Source organism: Aedes albopictus, chromosome 1 (assembly GCF_035046485.1).
Source record: "Aedes albopictus strain Foshan chromosome 1, AalbF5, whole genome shotgun sequence".
Taxonomy (NCBI): Eukaryota; Metazoa; Arthropoda; class Insecta; order Diptera; family Culicidae; genus Aedes; species Aedes albopictus.
The window spans coordinates 102,736,244-102,757,964 of NC_085136.1; the positions used below are offsets into that span (position 1 = coordinate 102,736,244).

General features: G+C 43.8%; 1 protein-coding gene across 1 annotated transcript; it reads right to left on the reverse strand.

The window, feature by feature from the left end:
- Nucleotides 1-8,589: 8,589 nt before the first annotated feature.
- On the reverse strand, nucleotides 8,590-21,429 carry LOC109398433 (lipase 1-like). The gene is made up of 3 exons (XM_062845130.1): nucleotides 20,950-21,429; nucleotides 9,190-9,894; nucleotides 8,590-9,125 (listed from the first exon to the last, which is right to left on the reverse strand). Exons 1-3 carry the CDS (start codon nucleotides 21,088-21,090, stop codon nucleotides 8,733-8,735), a joined length of 1,239 nt encoding a protein of 412 aa, XP_062701114.1. The 5' UTR covers nucleotides 21,091-21,429; the 3' UTR covers nucleotides 8,590-8,732.
- Between the last annotated feature and the right edge of the window lie 292 nt (nucleotides 21,430-21,721).

The following is a 21,721-nucleotide window of genomic DNA, read 5'->3' on the forward strand; positions in this document are numbered from 1 at the left end:
AATCGTCTGCTGCCGACCAGTGTTTGTACGTGAAAACAGTGAATGGAAAGAAAGTGTTTTTGCTCGTATATGTGGACGATATGTTGTTGGCCTGACCCTCTGAAGCCGAAGTGAAGAAGATCATAAACGATTTGTGTAAAGAGTTCGAACTGACTGATCTCGGAGAAGTTCGACATTTTTTGGGACTAGAAGTGATACGCGGAGAAGACTGTTACCAGATCCGTTTGAAGAACTATATTGAACAATTGATTGGGAAGAACGGAATGGTAGAAGCTAAAACCGCGGAATCGCCGATGGACTCTGGCTTTCTGAAAGTGGACAATAAGTGTGAAAAATTTGAAGATGTGACGAAGTACACAAGTCTGGTCGGCGGGTTACTGTATTTGGCGGTTATTGCACGACCGGATATTGCTGTGTCGGCGGCGATTCTCGGAAGGAGTTTTTCGGCTCCAAGCGAAGCGGATTGGACTGCTGCCAAACGCGTGTTAAGGTATTTGAAAGGTACGAAGGAATTATTTTTGCGGTTGGGCGGCAATTGCGACGAGGGACTGATCGGATACTCCGACGCCGATTGGGCGGGCGACCCTGCCAGTCGAAGGTCAACGTCAGGATCTGCCTTCTTCTACCGTGGTGGCCTAATTTCGTGGGCTAGCCGCCGCCAGCAGTGCGTTACGCTTTCATCGATGGAAGCAGAATATGTTGCCTTGTCGGAAGCCTGCCAAGAAAAGGTTTGGCTAAGAAAACTGTTGGCAGATTTTGGAGAACCGCAAAACGTTCCAGCGGTACTGAAGGAAGACAACCAAGGTTGCTTGGCTTTTGTCAAGACTGAGCGAACCAGCCGGCGATCCAAACACATCAGCACGAAGGAAAAGTATATCCAGGAGCTATGCGAGAAAGGGGATATTGTCTTGGAATACTATCAAACGGATACCATGATCGCCGACGTTATGACGAAGCCTCTAGGTCCGGAGAAGCACCGACGCTTTACCGGAATGCTAGGGTTGGAGAAGCAACTGTGAAGTGGCAAAGCGTTGTGGAGGAGTGTGGAACGGTGCAACGTTTACCACTACATCGACGTGTTCGACGACGACGACGACGTGCGAGAGAGCAGAAAACGAACACCATCATCAGAAGTAAAGCGACTGCTACCGCGTTCGGTCGATTGTTTTATCATTATCTAAATAAAGTAGTTTGAAGTTATTTCTCGCGTTTGTGTCTGATTTCCGCAACTGGTCCGAATCCGTACGCTGATATTCCGCTGACTCCACCGTCGATTCCGTCAGGTTCGACTTGCCGGCATTTCTGACCTGCACCTTCTGGCCTTGCAAGCGCCTCCTGGTAACTCCTTCCTTGGTGGCTACCTCGCGCGCTTCTGCGATTGCTTGTCATTTCCCACTACTTCCGGAGGAAAATCGCTAACTGGAAGCTGTAAAGTCCGGGGGAAAAGAACTGTTGTGCTGTTAAGAAACACAAGAGTTTTACCAGAAGTATCCTTCAAAGGCTTCGTGCTGCTAGCCGAAGCCTGTAGCGGACGGGCGTCGGGTGATCGAAAGACGGAGGCAGCACTTCGATAAGCACCCGAATGGCTAAAGAATCGTGTCTGTTGAGAGGCATTAAGGCTTATTGGCGTAATTGTCTACGTTTTCCTCAGAAGCTTAATGTCAGAGTTCTTTGGACACAAGAATTGGGGTACAATAAAACATTTTTTTTATGCATCATCTTGTTATGCACTTTTAATTTATGTACCATTTTAATACCCTTCATAAAAAGAGTGATCAATATTGTGCATAAGAAAATTTAATAATAAAGGTAACTTTTGCGACGGTGGCTAGGGGGTGTTCATAGGGGAGAGCAAAGGGAGGTTGCAGGGGCGTTTCAGTGGGTCCCAAGGGGTTTCAGCGGAGTACCAGGAGGTACCAGCGGAGTACCAGGGGTTTTCGGAAGCCTGAAGGGGTTTTCGAAAGCATTCACGCAGAAAAAAGCATGGTAAAATCAAAAATATTTCAGGTAAACTCAAATAAATTGTCAATTTGTTCTGGCGACAAAAATAAAACTGTTTGGAGCAAATCGAACGTCACATTTGAGGCAAATTCAATCCATTTTTGAAACAAACATGCATCTTCTGACAAGTTATGTTAGAAACAAATGTAAAAATTTTTGTTTTTTTTTGTGGCAGGTCGGCCCTACGGAAATATTTGTTTTCCAATTAATTTTACAAAGTCATTTCCTTCTCTAGGAAAACCCACTTCCCGCGTGGCACCTTCAATGCCAGCATCATGTAGATAACATACGCTCTCGAAATCAATGGGATTTCGTGGAAACTTTTGGTGAAACTTGACTTTTTTGCAAGAGGAAATCTTGTTTGGTGTTGCAGCTGGAACTTGAGAGTTTTGTTTATGTTCTCGACGGCGGAACGGGGGCTCTTCAATGGGTATTGTAGAAATAAATATGTGATTGAGTTAGTTTTAAAAATTAATATTTTAGTTTTAAAAATTTTATCAGTTTACCGAATAAACATGAATATTTTTGTTTCAAACGAACGAAATTTGTCTCCGTGTTGCGAAGAGTTTCAGAGGATTATCGACGGCATTTTAAGACGTTACAGGTACGTTTTCGGGGGTCCGAATTGGTCTTAAGGGGATTTCGGAGGCATTTCAGGATGTCTCATAGCATTTTTGGGCTGGTTTCAGAGGAGTTGCAGAGGCGTTTTTGGGGGTTTTGGAGGGTCTCAAACGCATTACATGGGATCTAAGGGGGTTTTAGGGGGATTTTGGAGGCATTTCAGGAAGCGTTACGGAGGAGTTTTTGGGAGTTTCGGAGTGGCTCAGATGCATTACGTGGGGTCCGAGTGGGTTTCAGTGAAATTTGGAGACATTTCAGTAAGTTAAGGCTCCAGAAACCCCTTGAAAACGCCCCTGAATTCTCCGTAATCCTATTAAAAAGCCAACAAAACCTGACAGACCGCCCGGCATTCCAGTCTGTGTGTTCGCCCAGTGCGGACGTATCCGACTACGCTCTCGTGACAAAAAAGCGATTTTCCGAGTTTCCAGCCGTTCGAGAAGTACACCGTACCAGTTCAGGATTTCGCGTCCTATTAGCGATTTATCTCCAGCCCTTTCCCATCTGCTGGAGGTGGCAAGCTTTCAATCGTCGCTGCAGAAACTAGCAGCAAACCCACCACGACCAATTGCGTCTGCAATGGGTCGAAACACTAACCCGAAGCCAGGCCCATCCACAGCCGTGGACAGTGGTGAGAAACCCGTCGCCAAGCAACCGCTTGGCTCCAAGCGAGCACGTGTCGAGGACCCTTCGGCCAACGTCCAAGCCAGACTGCTGGCCAACAACAAGTTTGCCGCGCTCCCGGTCCAACAAGTCCCTGAAAGGGTAGGGGAGACTGAGGAGACTTGATCCCTGGGGAGACTTGTTCCCCCCATATTTTCTCGGAAACAAAAACATTTTTCTTCTAGCATATTTTTTCCAAAACGACATCTGGACAGACGACAATGTTTTGGCTACAATTGATTTTAATTGTGTATTGCATTATTTTTTAATGGCTGATGGTTTGTTTTCAGTCTTTCAGAAATCTTTTAGGCGATTCCGAAAAATCTCAATAAAGTTGTGAAAATTGAACCAAATCGTGTCAAAATTTCACAGCACATAGTATAAATAAAGTACTAACAAACGTATTTCTTCAAATAAGGCTGTTATATTAATATTTCAATCAATGCAGCTTAGTGTATACAACACTGACATGGGGAGACTTGATCCCTCAAGGATTACACACACATTATACATGTGAAAAATAAAATTCAATTTGGAAGCCTCTATTTACTCGGAATTCTAGTATATTCAATGATAAAACGTGTCAGATAATTATTATTCTAGTACAAACCATGAAAAGGGGGATCAAGTCTCCCCATTTTCAAGATACGACATATCCTTAACAATTTAAGGAAATCTTATAATTTCAAATACACCGCATGCATCAAAAATGCAAGAAAACTTGAAAAGAAAATGAATAGGAAGCTTCTGGAGTTATTTTCCCTTTGAATTAACCATGTGCTCAAAAGGGGATCAATTTTGACCCATTTTTAGAAAATACATCATAAGACATGCCTCCATAAAAACACAGTTTTGAAAACTTTAACAATAATTTAAAGTCTTTCTGTTTTGCATAAACTTGCAATAGATGTTTACCTGCTATTCTGTACGAAAAATGGATCTAGTTTTGTGTTTTTTCCTAAAGTTACAGGCAAATTAAGAAAAAGGGATCAAGTCTCCCCAGTCTCCCCTGAAGCTACCGCCGTTGTTCACGGCCACGAAGGAAGTTGCTGTGCTCCAGGCAGAGCTGGCCAAGCAGCAAATTCATCCGCTGTTCAAGCTCTGTAGCCAGGGCACAAAAATCGTCTGCTCCACCCAGGTGGACTACAACGCGGTTACCCTGTACCTGGATGCCAAAAACCACGAGTACTACACCCATGATTTGCCAGGAGGCAAACCGATGAAGGTGCTCATTCACGGGCTTCCGGACAAAACTCCAGAGGCCATCATGGAGGAACTGAAGGCCGTGAAACTGAAGCCGATCCAAGTTTTCCCCATCCGGCGCATCCAGGACGGGAACCACCGGGACCAGCTGTACCTGGTACACCTGGAGAAGAACTCTGCCACTTTGGCGGACCTCCACAAAATCAAGGCGCTGTTCAGCATCATCGTGGAGTGGCAACGGTACCGACCCAAGAAGCGTGACGTCACCCAGTGCGGGAACTGCCTCGCGTTTGGCCACGGAACGCGAAACTGCCACATGAAATCCCGCTGTGGCAAGTGCGCCGGAGCGCATCCCACTTCATCCTGCCAGCAGATGGAAGAGGGCTCCGAACCAAAGTGTGCCAACTGTGGTGCCAAACACGAGGGCAGCAACCGTAACTGCCCGAAGCGAGCGGAATTCCTGGAAATCCGAAGGAGGGCGTCAACCAGGAAGCAAGGCGGCCGTAACCGGCCTCCGCCTCCCCCACCAACCGAAGAACATTTCCCCAGGCTGGCACATCAAGTTCCCAATCTCCCCCCACTCGATCCGAATCGACGAAGCGGTACCAACCGGCTGAATCCCGGCCAACGAAGCTATGCGGCGATGGCCGCCACCCAACCAACCCAGCATTCTCCTCCGCCTGGCTGGGGTAACTACGAACGCCGAGTTCCAACACCGCTATCCTCCGAAGAGGATTCCCTGTACTCGCCGGAGATCGTCGCCGAGTTCACGCGTGACCTATACGAGCGGCTGAGCACTTGCCACTCCAAGAAGCAACAAATCGTCGCCGCTACCATAGTGGTCATGACCTTCCTGACCAAATATGGGCCGTGAAGACACCACCATCCCAGCAACGCTTGTTCGATACAGAACAAAACTCGTGAACTCGCCGAATTCCTCGACGAGAAAGACATCGACATTGCCGTAATCACAGAAACGCATCTCAAACCGGAGTAAAGCGTTTTCATTCTCGGATACCGTATTGTGAGGCTAGATCGGACCGACTCGAGTGGAGGGGGAGTCGCCATCGCCTTGCGCCTCAACATCAATTGCCACCTGCTGCCGAGTTTTCGACTAAACTTCATTGAAGCCCTAGGTGTCGAGGTCGAAACACCTGCTGGCCCTATCACCATCATCGCGGTCTACTGCCCCAAGCAGGCCAACTTCACCGATGGGACGGCAACGGCTCTACGTAACGACATCATCAAGCTGACTCGGCGACAGGGGCGATTCATAGTCGCTGGCGACCTCAACGCCAAACACGAAGCCTGGGGAAACCATCGAAGAAACCGCAACGGCACCATCCTGCAGCAAGACCTGGAAGAAGGACACTACACCATCCTGAGTCCGGATGCTCCCACCCGGTTGAGCAGATCCGGGGCTCACTCGACCATCGACGTGTTCCTCACCAACATGGACAGGAACGTTTCCCAGCCGATCGTTCACTTGGAGCTTAGCTCGGACCACTATCCGGTGGTGGCCGAAGTTAGCTCCTCGATCAATCGGCACACGATCTCCAGGCGAAACTACCATCAAGTCGACTGGTACCTCTTCCAGCGGAGCGTCGACCAGAACATCAGCTACGAGGCCATCCCTGAGACGGTCGAAGACATCGACCGCCAGCTGAGTGACATCGAGGCGGCCATCTCCTTGGCCCGCGAGCAGCATGTGCCGAAGTTACGCCCGGTGAGTAACACCCTACCTATCGATACACTAACCAAAGACCTCATTCGTTTGCGTAACACCACTCGCAGGCAGTACCAACGCACTGGTCTGCCTGCTTTAAAAAGCGATGTAAATCGCATAAATAAAATCATTAAGGCCAGAATGGTGGACCTTAGAAACAACGACTTTGCCAATAAAAACCGCTCTCTCCCAGACTGTGCTAAGCCGTTCTGGAAGTTGACGAAAATTTTGAAAACTAAATCTCGACCCATTTCACCGTTGTGTCCACTGGACAACACCAGCTATGTGGATCGTTTGATAACCCCTGCTGAGAAGGCTGCTGAGCCAGGCCGGCACTTCATCAGCTCTCACAATCTCGGGCAAGACATTGTCAGCCCACAGGAAGCTGTCGTCAATGAACATGCTTCCAACCTTCATCTGATCCCCAACGACTTCTCGGAGGAGTTGGAGATCACAGCTGATGAATTGACGGCCTACATTAAAACATCGAAAAATATGAAGGCCCCAGGCTTCGATAACATCCTGAACTTGGAGCTCAAGAACTTGAGCTCCCAGTTCTACCAACATCTGGCACTGATTTTCAATCAGTGCCTCAGACTTAGCCACTTCCCCTCGTCGTGGAAGTCAGCTAAAGTCATACCAATCCCGAAGCCTGGGAAGGATCCTACTTCCCCCAAAAGCTACCGCCCCATCAGCCTTCTCTCAGGGTTATCAAAACTCCTTGAAAAAGCGATCCACAGACGGTTACTTGCTGCAACCAACCACAACAACATCCTACTCGAGGAACAGTTTGGTTTCCGACACGGTCGTTCCACCGTGCACCAACTGAACCAAGTAACAAACATCCTCAGACGGAACAAGTCTGTGTCCAAAACATCCGCCATGGCCCTGCTAGACGTTGAAAAGGCCTTTGACAACGTCTGGCACGATGGTCTGGTGTACAAGCTACAGCGACACAATCTTCCCAGCTACCTGGTGAAAATAGTACAAAACTATCTGTCGGGCAGGACCTTCAGTGTTTCGATGCATGCTGCAGTCTCTGACGCGCAAGATGTGTCCGCCGGCGTTCCGCAGGGAAGCATACTAGGTCCACTTCTGTTCAACATTTTCACCTCGGACATGCCCCAACTCCCTGAAAATGGATCTCTGTCGCTGTTCGCTGATGATACCGCAGTCGTCCACAACGGTAGGGTAATACGAGCGCTCACGTCGAGACTGCAAAGAAGCCTGAATGTCCTGACAGAGTACTTCACCAGCTGGAAGATTTGTGTCAACGCGGCGAAGACCCAGGCTATCCTCTTCCCACACTCCAAATCCCCAAGACTTGCTCCGGCTGAGGACTGTAAGATCACCCTCAATGGCTCAACGGTGGAATGGTCGAACGTAGCTGATTATCTTGGCCTCACCTTAGACAGCAAGCTGCTGTTCAGACAGCAGGTCGACAAGACGGTCACCAAATGTAACATCTTACTAAAGTCACTTTATCCTCTTATCAACCGGAAGTCGACTCTGTCCCATAAGAACAATCTTGCTGTTTACAAACAGATCATCTTGCCAGTCATCGAATACGGCGTGCCAGTCTGGGAGAGCTGCGCCAAAACACACCATCTGAAACTCCAACGAGTTCAAAACAAGTTCCTACGGATGATTCTCAACACTCCTCCGAGAATGAGAACATCCGAGGTCCACTGTCTGGCCGGAATGAAAACACTCGATGAGCGCTTTGGTGAGTCTATCGATAGGTATAGGGTACGTTGCCACAGCTCCGACCAACAGGTCATCCGAGACCTTGTTCACCCCCTAGAATAACAAATTTTGTATATAGTAGTTTTGTAAATAGTAGCTAGGTTATCAAATTCTTTCCACTCTCTCCTTTCTCTTTTATAAAAGCCACCAGAGCTCCAATAGGAGCCGACATGTAAATTAGTATATAAAATTTTTAATTAGTACCAAGACAAAAATGTATATAATTAACCATAAAGATGAAGTGCCAGAAGGGCAGATCACTTGAAATGTAAAATAATTGTTAAAACCAAAAGAATATGCAAATAAAATGAATTTTAAGTAAAAAAAAAAGTGGCAGACCGCCCTTAAAAGGCTCCTGAAAACCCCTGAAGCCCCTCGGTACTTCTTTTAATGGGTTCTCTGGGAACTTTCTGGAAACCCCCTTAGCCCAATCTCAAATGCCCAGGAGCAAGACTTGGTTCTCGCGAACTAGATTCCCTCATTAAAGCCAAAACTTAATTTATGCACAAATTTCCCTCTTTTTATGCTTTTTTGATTTATGCACCCCCAGACATGTGCAAAAAAGAGGTTCCAGTGTATTCGGCTTAATAGCTAGACTACGAACAGAAGATCGAATAAAATAAAAGTTAGACTCAGTCTCTATTGCTATATTTGGTAAAAAATGCTATGCAAGCGATTGCCACGACCTCAAGCAAACCTACACTCTCAGTCGATAGCCATTAATTTGTCGCGAGTATTCATTCTGTTCGACTAGCTGCACTCAACGGCTCATAAGCTATCCCTCCCTTTCCGCCGCTTCCACATTCCGCACAATCTCGTCGTACAGCAGCTCCTTCACTTGACTGGCCAGAATGAAATCCGCATGCGTAAACCGCTCGTCCGGCACCAGATAGCTGCTGACCACATTCGGCAGATCCCGCTCCAGTTTCTCCACGTTCCGATACGCAATCACGTTATCGTTGTAGCCGTAGTAGATACGCACCGGAGCCGTCACCTCCGATAGGTTGTACCGAGGCACTTGGGTGCTTCCGTACATCTCCAAATTCTTCTGATCATCGCCGTAGTCGTATCGTCGGAAGATACCGTCGCCGAAGACCTGCCCGTAGTGTTGCATTTGAAGGACTCCGGCGCCCGCCGGGAAGTGACCCAGGAAGATCCGGAGGGTTTTCTGCGGAAGACACGAGGTGAGTTAATCGACCGTAGACTATATGGGATTTGAGGGAGTCTCATACGGGATCCAGCTGTCGAGGGTTTGCACCGACCACGTCGTTGAGCAGCATTCGGCAGAGGGTTTGTGCTGGCGCTGGGCACACCGTTTTGTAGAACTCGTACTGCCCCGTCCAGTGTGGGAGAAACTCGCTGTTTCCAGAAATGTTGTAGCCGATACCCATGCTGGGGGCCAGCATCGATAAGACCCGGATAAAGATGCTGGACGGTTGACCGATGTACGCGGCCGGAGACATTTCCTGCATTTGAACGATTTTTGCGTTGTACTCCGGACGGGTGCTCATGGCCACGAAGCTGACCAGCGTACCTTGCGAGAACCCAACGTAGTGCAGTTTGGCGGAGTTGGTTTTGTCCAGGACGTAGTCGATCAGCGCTGGCACGTCGTAGTAGCCAATCTCGTGGAAGGTAAAGTTCCAGAACTTTGGGGATTTCACGCGAATTCGTTTATGTCGCCGGGAGTACCGATTACCACGTGCATTTCCTAGCCAGATGTCGTAGTCTCGGTTGGCCAACAGGTATCCTAGGGCGTGCTTTGGACCGATCAGGATGAAGTCCGAGCAGCTGCTCATGAGAGAGTGCATCATCAGGACCGGACGCTTGGTGGAGGTTCCATTGCGGGGAGGTATCCGGAACATCGCCAGAAGGTATCCATCTTCGGTAAGAACCTGATGTTTCTCCAGGTTGTAACCGTACTTCCGGATCAGTTGAGGCTGCAAGTAGTCCAAGGAACAGAAGTAGTTCAATAACAAGTATGGTTTATATTTTTATCAATTCTTGGGATGTTCTAGGTCGGTTGATGAAATCTACAGCAGTCTTAGTAAAAGTTTTCCTTTAATGTAAACTCCGGTGGAAACCTCTGAAGGAACTCCAGGAGATTAGAAGTTCTGTGGTCCAAAGTAGCCTTGTTGACCTGGAAGATCTCCAAAGCATCTTAGAATAACCCTCTACTTTTTTAATTTTATGTGAACAATAACACTGTGCATCCAAATAGAAGCCATAAACCTTTGGAAATCTTGATATCCATTTTAATATACTTTGGAAACCTTCCAAGCCATACATGGCTACTACACAATTTCAAGTCTCCTGATGTTTCTCCAGAGGCTCCTACTGGAGTTCCTCTCGGAACTACTCCGTGAGTTTCTTCTGGAGGTACTCCAGGGATTCCTCCTGGAGCTACTCCAGGCGTTTCTCCTGAAGTTCTTCGAAAAAATTTCTCCTGTAGTTCATCCAAGAATTTCCCCTGGAGTTATTATAGGAATTTATGGGATTCTTCCTGAAATTCTTCCAGGGGTTTCAGTTATAGCATCTATGTGGATTTCTCCGACTACTTCTAAAGGTTTCTCCTGGATTTATTTCAGGAACTTTTCTTGGAGCCCCTCCAGGAGTTTCCATTTTACTATTGGGGGTTCTCCTAGAGTCCTTCCAGGGATTCATCCAGAAGTTCCTCCTTTGTTTTCTTTAATTAAATACCTATAGATTTCCTTGAGGGACTCATTCTGGATTTGTTTCCTTCTGCATTTCAGGGATCTCCTTTGGTGTTCATCCAGTGATGTGTCTAAAGTTGCACCAAGAATTCATTCTGTAGTTCCCGAAAGTTGCTTAAGGCGTTTATTATAGAATTGTTCTGAATGTTTCTCCTGGAGATTATTCAGGGATTCCTGCCGGATCAACTCTACATGTCATTCCGCAATTCCTCGGAATTTATTTAGGAGTACTTCCAGTGATTGCTCCCGGAAATCGCCCTGGGATTCCTCTCGGCTTTCTTCCAGATTTTTTTCTCTAAATTCCTCCTGGAATTCTTCCTGAAATACTTCGCCAGATCCATTGGTTCATTTTGGAACTCGTCCAGAGTTTCCTCCTGTAATTCCTCTAGAAATTCTTTCAGGAGTTCTTCTAGAGATTCTAGGCATTCTGTAGAGTATTCTACTAGAGTTCCTCCAAGGTTTCTCCTGGAATGCTTTCTAGAATTCATCCTAGTATTCTTTCTCGAATTTCTACAGGAATTCCTACTGAAATTCACACTGAAATTTGCGCAAGATATTTATACTGGGATTTCTAAAGGAATTACTTCCAAAAATTCCTCTTGGAATTATTTTTTCAGAAGTCTTGCCTGGAATTATTCCAGAGATTTATCAGGTTGCAATAATTCCTCTAGAAGATGCGCCTAGATTTCTCTTGGATTTTCTCAACAGTGATCCCTCCTGCAATTGTTCCAAATATTCGTGCTGGAGTTACTCCAGGAACTATTCCTGGAATTTCTTTAGCTTTGTGTATTGCCCGACGTTTCGGCCTTGTGTATTTGCCCTTTTTCAATTCCTTTAGGAATTTCTCGAGTTTACTCCTAGAGTCACAGTAGGATATTCTCTGGTAGTTACTTCAAGGATTTCTTCTCAAGTTACTCCTAAGATTCTAGAAGGTGTTTTATGAGTTCTTCTAGAAGTTGTTAATCCCTACTCAAGTTGCTCCAGATATTCCTGCTGAAGTTGCACAAGAAAGCATTTCTACAGTTTACTCCTGGAACTCATCCAAGAGTAGGTCTAGAAATTTCTGTTACATACACCATAGCTTTTTCCTTACTCCAGGGTTTCTTCAGGGTTTTTTTTTTCTACGATGTCTACTGGAGCTCCCCCAGTGCTTTCTGCTGGAGTTCTTTAGGTTCCGGTAGTTTCTCTTGAGTTTCCTTTTGCATTTCCTTATGGAGCTACTTCAGGGGTTTCGCCTCGAATCACTCCAGAATTTTCTGTTCCAGAACAACTCCAGGAGTTTTCTCCTGGAGCTGCTTCATTGGCTTCCCCTGAAGTTACTTCTAGAGTGTTCGCTATTGCTTCTTCAGCGATTTCTCTAGGAGTTCTTCGAAGGGCTTTTTTGAACTTTCTCTAGGAGTTTTTCTGTAGCTACTTAGGAATTCATCCTGGATCTACTTAAGGAATTTCTCCTGGGTTTCTGCTCGGGTCTTCTTCAGGAATTTCTCCTGGAACTACTTCAGGGGGTTTCTTCTTGAGTTCTTCCAGTTTTCCTGGATCTACTAAAAGGGTTTCATCTGGATCTATTCAAGGGATTTCCTGGAACTACTTCAGGGGTTTCGTTTTCCGCTTGGGCTATATGAGCTCTCTGGGCTCATGGAGCTACTCCAAGAGTTCCTCCTGGGTTTACATCAAGATTTTTTCCTGGGTAAACTCCAGAAGTTTCTTCTGGAGCTATTCAAGATGTTTTCCTTGGAACTTCCCCGGGGGTTTCTCCTAGACATTATCTAGTGATATCTCCTGGAGTTTAATCTAGGATGTCCTGAAGACAGACTTTCTCCTGGAGATTTTTTTTCCCGGAAGTTTTTCTTGAACTTCTTCAAGGAGTTTCTCTTGGAGTTCTCTTCCAGGGCTTCTCCTAAAGCTACTTCAGGGGTTCCTTCTGGAGCTACTCCAGAAAATCCAGTGTTACACTACTCGAGGACCAGTCCTTAGACCACTCGGGATCCCACACACCTGCAGAGAATCCATCTGGAGTTCTAGCAGCGGTTCCTCCTAAAGTTAGTGTTGGCGTTTATTCTGGAGCTACTCCAGGGGTCCTACCTGAAGCTATTGCAGGTATTTCTCCAGGAGCTTTTTTTCATCTTGTTGTTAGGCGATTCAAGCCACTGCTTCAAATTAGCTAAGCATTTGTGAAGTTTCCTCGGTTTTTCCTGGTTTTCCAGAATTTGTTTCTGGAGTTTCTGTAGAGTTTCCTCTTGAAGTTACTCCGGGGGTTTCCCCTGGAAGTACTACATGCTTTCTCTTGAAGATCTTTTTGAGGTTTTCATTGTATTTCCTGTAGAAGCTTCCCCAAGAGCTATTCCAGTAGTTTCTTCTGTTATTTTCCCTGCAATTCCAATCGATATTTGTCCTGCGATTTCTTCCGGAATTCCTGCCAATATTTTCGCAGAATGTGTCTTCAGAAATATCAATATAGATTTCATCAGGAGCTCCTCCAAGATTTTTTCTAGAATACCTGTAGGGATTATCCCTGGAATTCCTTCTCGAATTCTTCCAAAAAACTTCCAAATCCAATTCAATCTCTTGACGATTATTCATCGAATTCCTCCAGGGGTTGGTCCGAGGATTGCTCCAGAACTTTATTTTGTAATTCTTCTAGAAGATCTACCAGTAATTGCTCCAGAGATTCAGTGATTTCTTCCTTAATTCGTCCTGGGATTTCTTCTGGGATTTCTCCAAGGGTTCACTTTGCATCGTCCAATGTCTCCACAGATTTCTCCCGGAATTATTCCAGGGATCAGTTGCACCAGATATTGCTCTGAATTGCTCTGAAGTTGTAGATGCTTCTAAACGAACTGCTTCAAAAAGATACCTTGGAGATCAACCAGAAATTTCCTCTGAAGTTGCTCAATTCTTCTTGGAGTTGCTCTGCTGGAACTCATCCAAGGATAGTTTCTGAAGTTTCTCGTGGGATGCCTCCTAATGTTGCTCCAGGAGATACAAACATATCTTCGGAAGTTGCTCCAAAGGGCACTCCTGTAGTTGCTCCATAGATCTACGCTGCAGTTCCTGAAGTTGATCCAGTTCTTCTGAAAATGTTTTCTGGAGTTGCTCAACAGATTCCCCATGGAGTTCCTACAGGGAAGTCTTCCAGAAATTCTTTCTAGTGTTGCTTCTGTAGTTTCCTCCAATTCGTTGAACAGTTCATCCATGCATCATGGATTTATACATCAGCTCTTTCAAAGATTCCTCATACCCAGCGATATTCTCTGAGATTGACCACAGATGCTTTAAACATCCAGTGATCTATATTAAGATTACCGTGAAGACATGAAGAATGTGGGAGGATTAGTTTTTTTTTTAACTTTTCCCACCTTATACCTATATGCCCATGTATATTTATACACTCCTGATATCATTGCTGGTGTTCAATTTGAATAGGTTCTATCAACATAGGAGTCACAGCAAACATACGACCTATTTAAATCGAACGAAAGATTTAATCTATACCGGAATACTGTCGTCTAAGAAGTTGTTCATTACATTCGTGTGGGCAATACAATTCGTAACTGGTTCACTAGGTAGCGTAAACGATGCTGCAAATATTACATATTGTCACTATCGATGGGCTTCACTTCCAATGCGAAATACAGGTATTCCCCTGAAATACCTCTGGAATGCCTCAACCAATTTCAACCAAATTTGGCATACACATTCCTTAGGTTGTGGAGGTGGTTATATGGGAATTGATATCGAAGATGGCAGCTTAGGTGCTAATATACCGAGTAGGTAATAGGTTCCGCGGGGGCCTCATTGGGGACATTTCTGGTTATCATTCAAAACATGTCGTGCGACATATCAAACTTCATGATTTCGAATGACTGAGTCAGAAACGATACCCTGAAGTCTGTATCACCTAATATGGGCACCCCGGAACATTTAGCATAGGTTCCACGGGGGTGACATCGGGGACATTTCTGTTTTGCAACTAAAACATGCCGTGCGACGTATCAATCTTCATGATTTCAAAAGATTCGGGCAGAAAAAAATTGACTGAAGCGTGTAACAACTGATATGGCCGCTCCGGAACACCTGAAATAGGTCCCGCGAGAGCCTCTCAAACACAATAACATACGAAATAATCACTTTTAGCCATTTGACAAAACAGACCCCTCACCCACCCCCTGACCCCAGTACAATCTGGAATATCTCCGGAATGGTTCCGGATATTACATGACCACTTGAGTGTAATAAACTTGCACTAATTTATGATCGATTAAGAACGACTTCAAAAAAATGGGATGGAAATTGACGAAATGCCAGCATTTTCAAAATGAGTTGTCGGGGGGCGGGTATGTGAAGGTTAAGATATTATAAGATCAAAACAATAGCAGGCAAGATTAGTCGAACATGTTATTTAAAAAAAATGCCAACAACCAGTATCGAACCTACGACCTTAGGATTCACAGGTGGCGATGCTTACTACTCAACTGCGGCTCACTGTCATGAATATCATGGCAACAAGAGCATAACCCTACGTCTCCACTAGACAGAAATGTCTTACCATTTTGCTGCCAGAAAGAGAAAACGTAACAGAAATGATCAACACCGCTGCTTTCTATGCAAACAGCGAGAGAACATTTCTGTCATGACACATCTGTCCAGCAAAATGGCAAGACATTTCTGTCTAGTGGAGACGTCGGGTAAGGTTCTTCGTTTCCCCAGCTCAAAAGGGGCACATGGCATATCACTAACATTGAGACATCTCTATGGGTGTATGTGTTCCATTTTGTGCAGAAGAGCTAAATTTGTTCTTATGTAGAAATTTTCAGATATTTCGACAAAAGCAAAAACTTATATCATATCACTTTGAGTTATTGGTGTGATATTCTTTAATTTTTTTAAAAAACCCATCAAAATCACATAGAACTATGACAGCAAAAAAATTTCGATTTGAGATTTGATTTAGATATTCTCGTCTGCCCGGGATGGCGGCTAAAACTCCAGAATCTATGCAATGGGTATCTATCGATAGGGCTCGATAAGTGAAACTCAAAAATGAATAGCCGATGCCATTTTGAAACTCAATATGGCGGACTACTATCTAAAATGACGGCTACGGAATGTTAGTTTGAGACCGTGCGAAATAGTTGCAATCAATCGGTCTTGATGAGTAGAAGTCAAACCCCGATCTTTGACGTTAAACCCACAATGGCGGATATAGATCAAGATGGCGGCCACGAAATAGTGGGTTGAGCTATCATACCATTGGTATCTATAGATTAGGCTCGATGAGTAGATGGGTAGATGGTAAAGTACATGGTAGGGTAGACTGTGGGGTAGAGGTAGGGCAGAGGGTTAGGGTGAAGGATAGGGTAGAGGATTAAAGTAGATGGTAGGGTAGACAGTAGGATAGATGGTAGACTAGAGAGTAGGGTATATGCTAGAGTAAAGGGTAAGGTAGAGGGTAGTGTAGAGGGTTAGCATTGACGGTAGGGTAGAGGGTGATGGTGCCGGGTAGGGCAGAGTGTAGGGTAGAAGGTTAGCATAGAGGATAGGGTAGAGAGTAGGGTAAAAGGTTAGGATTGACGGTAGGGCAGAGGGTTGAGTAGAGGGTAAGGTTGTGGGTAGGGTGAAGAGTTAGGGAAGAGGGCAGGGTAGACAAAAGGATAGACGGTATGGTTGAAGGTTAGGGTGTAGGGTAGGGTAGAGAGTAGGGTGGAGGATTACGGGAGAGGCTAGGATGGATCCCATACAACCAAATTACACGTATAATGAAGTTTATGTTCATGCTATGCGTACTTTTATGCGGTAAATTTACATCGCATAAGATGCAGTAAAAGTGCCTTATGCGTACAAAAGTGGAGGCGCTCTACGTGCATTGACGGAAAAATAAGAACGCTGTATGACTTCAGGCGACATCTTATGCGATGCACGGTGTGCACTATTGTGACGTAATATATCATCTTATGCGACTTAATAATATTCGAAAAAAAACAATTCCTGTCACCTCAGTATCGAACTAAGAACTTTTGGATTTTCGAGCCACACTTCGCACTGAACACTACTACTTATGAATCACACTGATTAAATGTCATGACCTTCTAACTCACCTCAGTGTTGGAATGCACCTGGTTTCCGTGTGCTATCTAGAGCTCAAAATGACGAAACGTGATTTCCCGCACAGTTATCACTACCTCTCTCTTGCTAGCACCACCCATTATAAATTATCAGGCCATTAAAACAAAAATGATGACTTTATATATTTTGTAACCATAATTATGACTTTCTTGTAGCTTTTTGGCACTCCAACAGCACCAGAGATGCCAGATATACAGAATTTTTACCTTCTATACAGACAAGATACAGAGTACAGAAAAATACAGATTTCTTCAGAAAGCATAAAAATTTAAATTTTTTGTCAATAAAATCAATGGTAACTTTATAAATTGCTGCTTTAGCTTTAAAGAATATATGGACATTAGTATATTTTCACTCATGTTTTAGAAAAATAAAAACCAGTGTTGACGGCGTAGAACTCTATCACAATTGCGCAGACAAACGAGGAGAGTTTTCACTGTCGGGGTCTGAGTTATGCGTGACCGGTCAATAAAGATATGTCGTGTCGTTGATGTTTACATCGGCAGTGAAAGTTATATAAATGATTCGGCAGATTCGGTGAAGTTGATGTTGAAAAAGACGAAATAGTTACGAATATTTGCGAGTGGTTAATTGGTTAGGTCGATTATTGTAGATGGAGTCGTGAAGTTGAGAATGTGCTAATTTAAAGAATAGCTAGCTATAATTTGCCAAGTTTCTTTGCTGTATTCAATCAACCGTCGATGAAGTAAGGACGACTAGTGGCGCTAGAATGGATCTGGTGCAGTGTAGTAGTGATAAAAACTAATTGAGAAATCCAAATATTTTCTAGCAATCAAATTAGCGCAGAGTTGATGGGCCAAAACAATATCATCGTTAGATAATCGTGAGAGATAGGAAAAAACATTTCTTTTAAGTAAAATGCTATTATTTAAAGAACTAACTGTAAAATGAACTTCAAAATATATTTGTAGTTTGAGCTGCGCGTAAAATGCCTGCTACAAGAAAATAGTTATTTCCCTACCCGAACAACCAGTAAAAATTTTAAACTGTCAAAAAGTAGTACATTTTTGTTAGTTTCTATTGAACTCTAGGACGCTCGTTGTCTGCTATACCTTGAAAAACGGTGATACAGAAAAATCTGTATTAATACAGATTTTTGATAAAAATAATCTGGCATCTCTGAACAGCATTTCTGTCATTGTTATCACATATCACATCGCGTTACCAACGTTAACGATTTTAGCTTATACGAGTTTGTATGCACATTTCAACGAGTTTAATTTTACTTTTATGCAATTCAGTATCATAATTTCAATTTTATATAACTCATTTCGGTATCATAATGGTCAACTCTTCTGCACTGGTTCATTATGCAACTAAAACGAGTTGCATAATGAAAAATAGTTGCATAATGTTCATAATGCAACTCATTTGAGTTGCATTATGAACATTATGCAACCCAAATGGGTTGTATAATGAAAAAATCATTGCATAAATTTTTTTTTGCAATTTCTCATCGTAATAGGCTGTTTTACCTCACGCAAATCTGACAGGAAAAGGCCTACTTTCCCACACCAAATTAACAGTGCTGTAATGGTTCATTACAGCACTGATTTGCGTTGCGTAATGAACCATTACAGCACTGTTTTCAGTTTTGGTCAACTTCTTGATGCTTTCTGGACGCAGTTTTGAAAAATTGTGACAACTGCACAGTATAACCTGTTATGTTCAGATTTTCTTAAACATGGCTATGAACATCAGTGTGCAGTTTGATGAAAAATTTTTGTTAAAAACTATCCTCGAGGGTAATTTATGAAATTGCAAAAAACGTTGTACGCAACTCGGTGCAGAACTCGATTTTTCCAGCACTCGTCGTAATTATCCAACTCGGCCAGCCTCGTTGGATAAATGTACGACTCGTGCTGTAAAAATCGTCATTCTGCACCTTGTTGCGTAAACTACTAGTATGTTACTTGTTGCAAAACTCGATTTTTTCAGCACTCTTCGTATTTATCCAACTCGGCAAGCCTCGTTGGATAAATGTACGACTCGTGCTGAAAAAATCAACTTTTTGCAACTCGTTACATAAATAACTATTATGCGATTTAGTTTGTACACTAATGTGAGTTTCACTGACATAATAAGAAAAGTACCAAGCGAAGTCGTATAATCATCGCAGTGCGCAATTATGCGAATTCAATTGACACTTTGCGAGTCCGCTTGAACTCTTTTGCGAATAAGTAAAGTTCGTCGCAATAAAACATCAGAATATCGTCTACTACGATGTAGTTAATATAAAAGTTAATTTGCACTCTTATATGATTTTGCAAGATACATCGCAATTAGTTCAAAATATAACATCATATGCGATGAAAATTATCATTCAGCCGTACATATATGTGATAGTGAGTTAAAATAGTACTTTATACGATGTAATGCGTACATCCTTATGCGATTTCTAGTTGTCTGGGATGATTGGGTACACGGTAGGTTAGAGGATAGGGTATAGGAAACGGTATAAGGTAGGGCAGAGGATAGAGTAGAGGTTAGGGTAAATTGTAGGGTAGAGAGATAGAGTAGAGGGTAGGGCAGAGAGTAGGGTGAGAATAGAGGGTTGGGATAGAGGGCAGGGAATACGGTAAGGTAGAGAGTACGGTTAGGGTAGAGAGTAGGATAAAGACATTAGATAAATTTTTAATGAGATCCAGCATTAGTGATGAGCTAACCAGGAATGGATCTAATAAAAGGTTCATTGGCCCTGAGCCCTTCTACGGGATCTCAGACTGCTCTGTAAAACTGGAACTGAACAAATATATGGTCAGTCAAATAACACTGGAATGTATTTCCCCATATGAGCCAATCCAGAAGGCTCGTATGTTCATTAAACTATGGAAAGCTCAGACACAGACAAACAGACATACTACTTAGAAGAAAATTGCTTCAAAAACATCGTTTGGCATCTCACTAGCACCCTCTATAAAGCTCAATCCGAAGCATTCATTTGCAGGTGTTGTTTCCCCCGGGTCGATGTAACAATTTAGCAGGTGACGACTCCCCCGTGGTGTCATCCATTCTTAAAACATGAATGAAGGGTCATGATTGAGTCATTTCATGTTAACATTGATCGGCGTCGCGTTCATTACTCTCCAAAATTGAGAGGTGATGTAGGCACAGCAGCGCCACCATGACACATGCGAGCACAGTCCGAACCACACTTTATTTTCAAAATGACCGTTACATCGTGCGATGATTGCGATTTGAGTAGTATGTCTGTTTGTCTGTGGCTCAGAATGGCTTCATGAATCACTGTTAAGGCACAGACAAACATACGTAACTCTTAGGGGAAATTCATTCAAACTTTTTGCTCGATGTCTTTTTTATGAACACACTGCTATCTGTTGGTATAACCGCGCGAGACACTGTCCTCCATGATGAGTTTTCTTCTAAGTAGTTTGTCTGTTTATCTGTGGTATAACCACACCTTTGCAGCTGTGGCTACAGGGCGCTGAAGACATACACTCCCGTAAATTCTTCGGTGTTCTCTAACGTTCGTCGACTTCAAGTTTTAGTTCTTGTCAGTTCTATGAAGCTTTGTAGTACATACCAAGATCGTAGAAAAATGAACATTCATTCACTGGTTACACTTGCAAATCTAAAGTCATAAACTCCTTAGAGTTATCAGATAACCTAGAACACCCATTGACCTTAGCAGTCTTTTTTAAGCTCACTTCTTTGACCTAATAACTCTAATCAAGGATGCTTTCACTCATCTGGCATCATTTAGCTCATTTGTCTATAACTCAGTTCCGAAGCTTGTTACTACAATGTTGATGTTCGGCAAACTTGTAGGGTAGTATTTTTCCTACGATTATCACCAAGGACGTCATATTCTAACTCTTCTATTTACAGCGCGGCGTAAAAGTGTAAGTACCACCAACTGTTACTAAAAGATTGAAATTTTCAATCATTTTTGTATGAGTAGTAGTAATATTAGCATTCTCACGCCGTAAATATGAGAGTTAGAACATGATGTCCTAATTGTAGGAAAAACACTACCCTACAAGTTTGCCGAACATCACATTGTAGTAATAAGCTTCTGAAATGAGTTCTACACAAACGAGTTAAATGATTGCCAGGTGAGTGAAAGCATCCTTGACTCTAATGACTTTCACATGTTATCACAAGTGATCAACTTACGACCGTCAACTTGGCATCTTCCTCTTCGAACTGGAACGGAGCTGAGGGCTTCTTCCCGTTTACGGCGACGACGATCAGCACTAGAAGTAACCCGATGATCACCACGACGCGGATCGTTCCGCTGATTTGAGCCTCCGCCATATGTTCGGGCAGACACTACGATCGATTCCCGCCAACGCGATCGAGCAAACTGATCGCACCCGGTCGTTGCGCAAGGGGTGTTATCCTACTGCAACAACGAACGGTAGCCTACAACACGTGGGAAAACTACGCGCGCGCCTAATCAGCTGGAGTCAGCTAGTCCAGTCAGTCAGCATGTATGTACCAATTAACGCCACCGCCCCGATTACAGATGTGTTTTTAATGAACGGCGATGACAAACGAGCGTAAGTCCAGCGCTGTGGAAATCGCTGTTCAGTAGAATTTCTCCAAATCACAGTTTGACTAACGCTGGGAAACTTTCCGAATAACTATTTTGCTACGACTGAGTAATCCGTTTTTATTAAGCTATTTTTACTTTGATTTTCCGTCTTCAAAGATAAACTTTGCACTTCAAGGTGAACTAAGGTTTCGTTTATAGCAAAATATACTTAAAAACTTTTCATGGAAAAGCGCCTCTACCGCAAACTCGTTTCGCGATTTCAGCCGGTCGAATCGTAGAAACAATTCAGAATCGTAGAAATAACGTGACATAAAGTTTATATTCGAAAATAATGAGCTTGCGTGCACACTGTGCACTACACAGCCTGCTGCGATATCTTTTATGGACTTA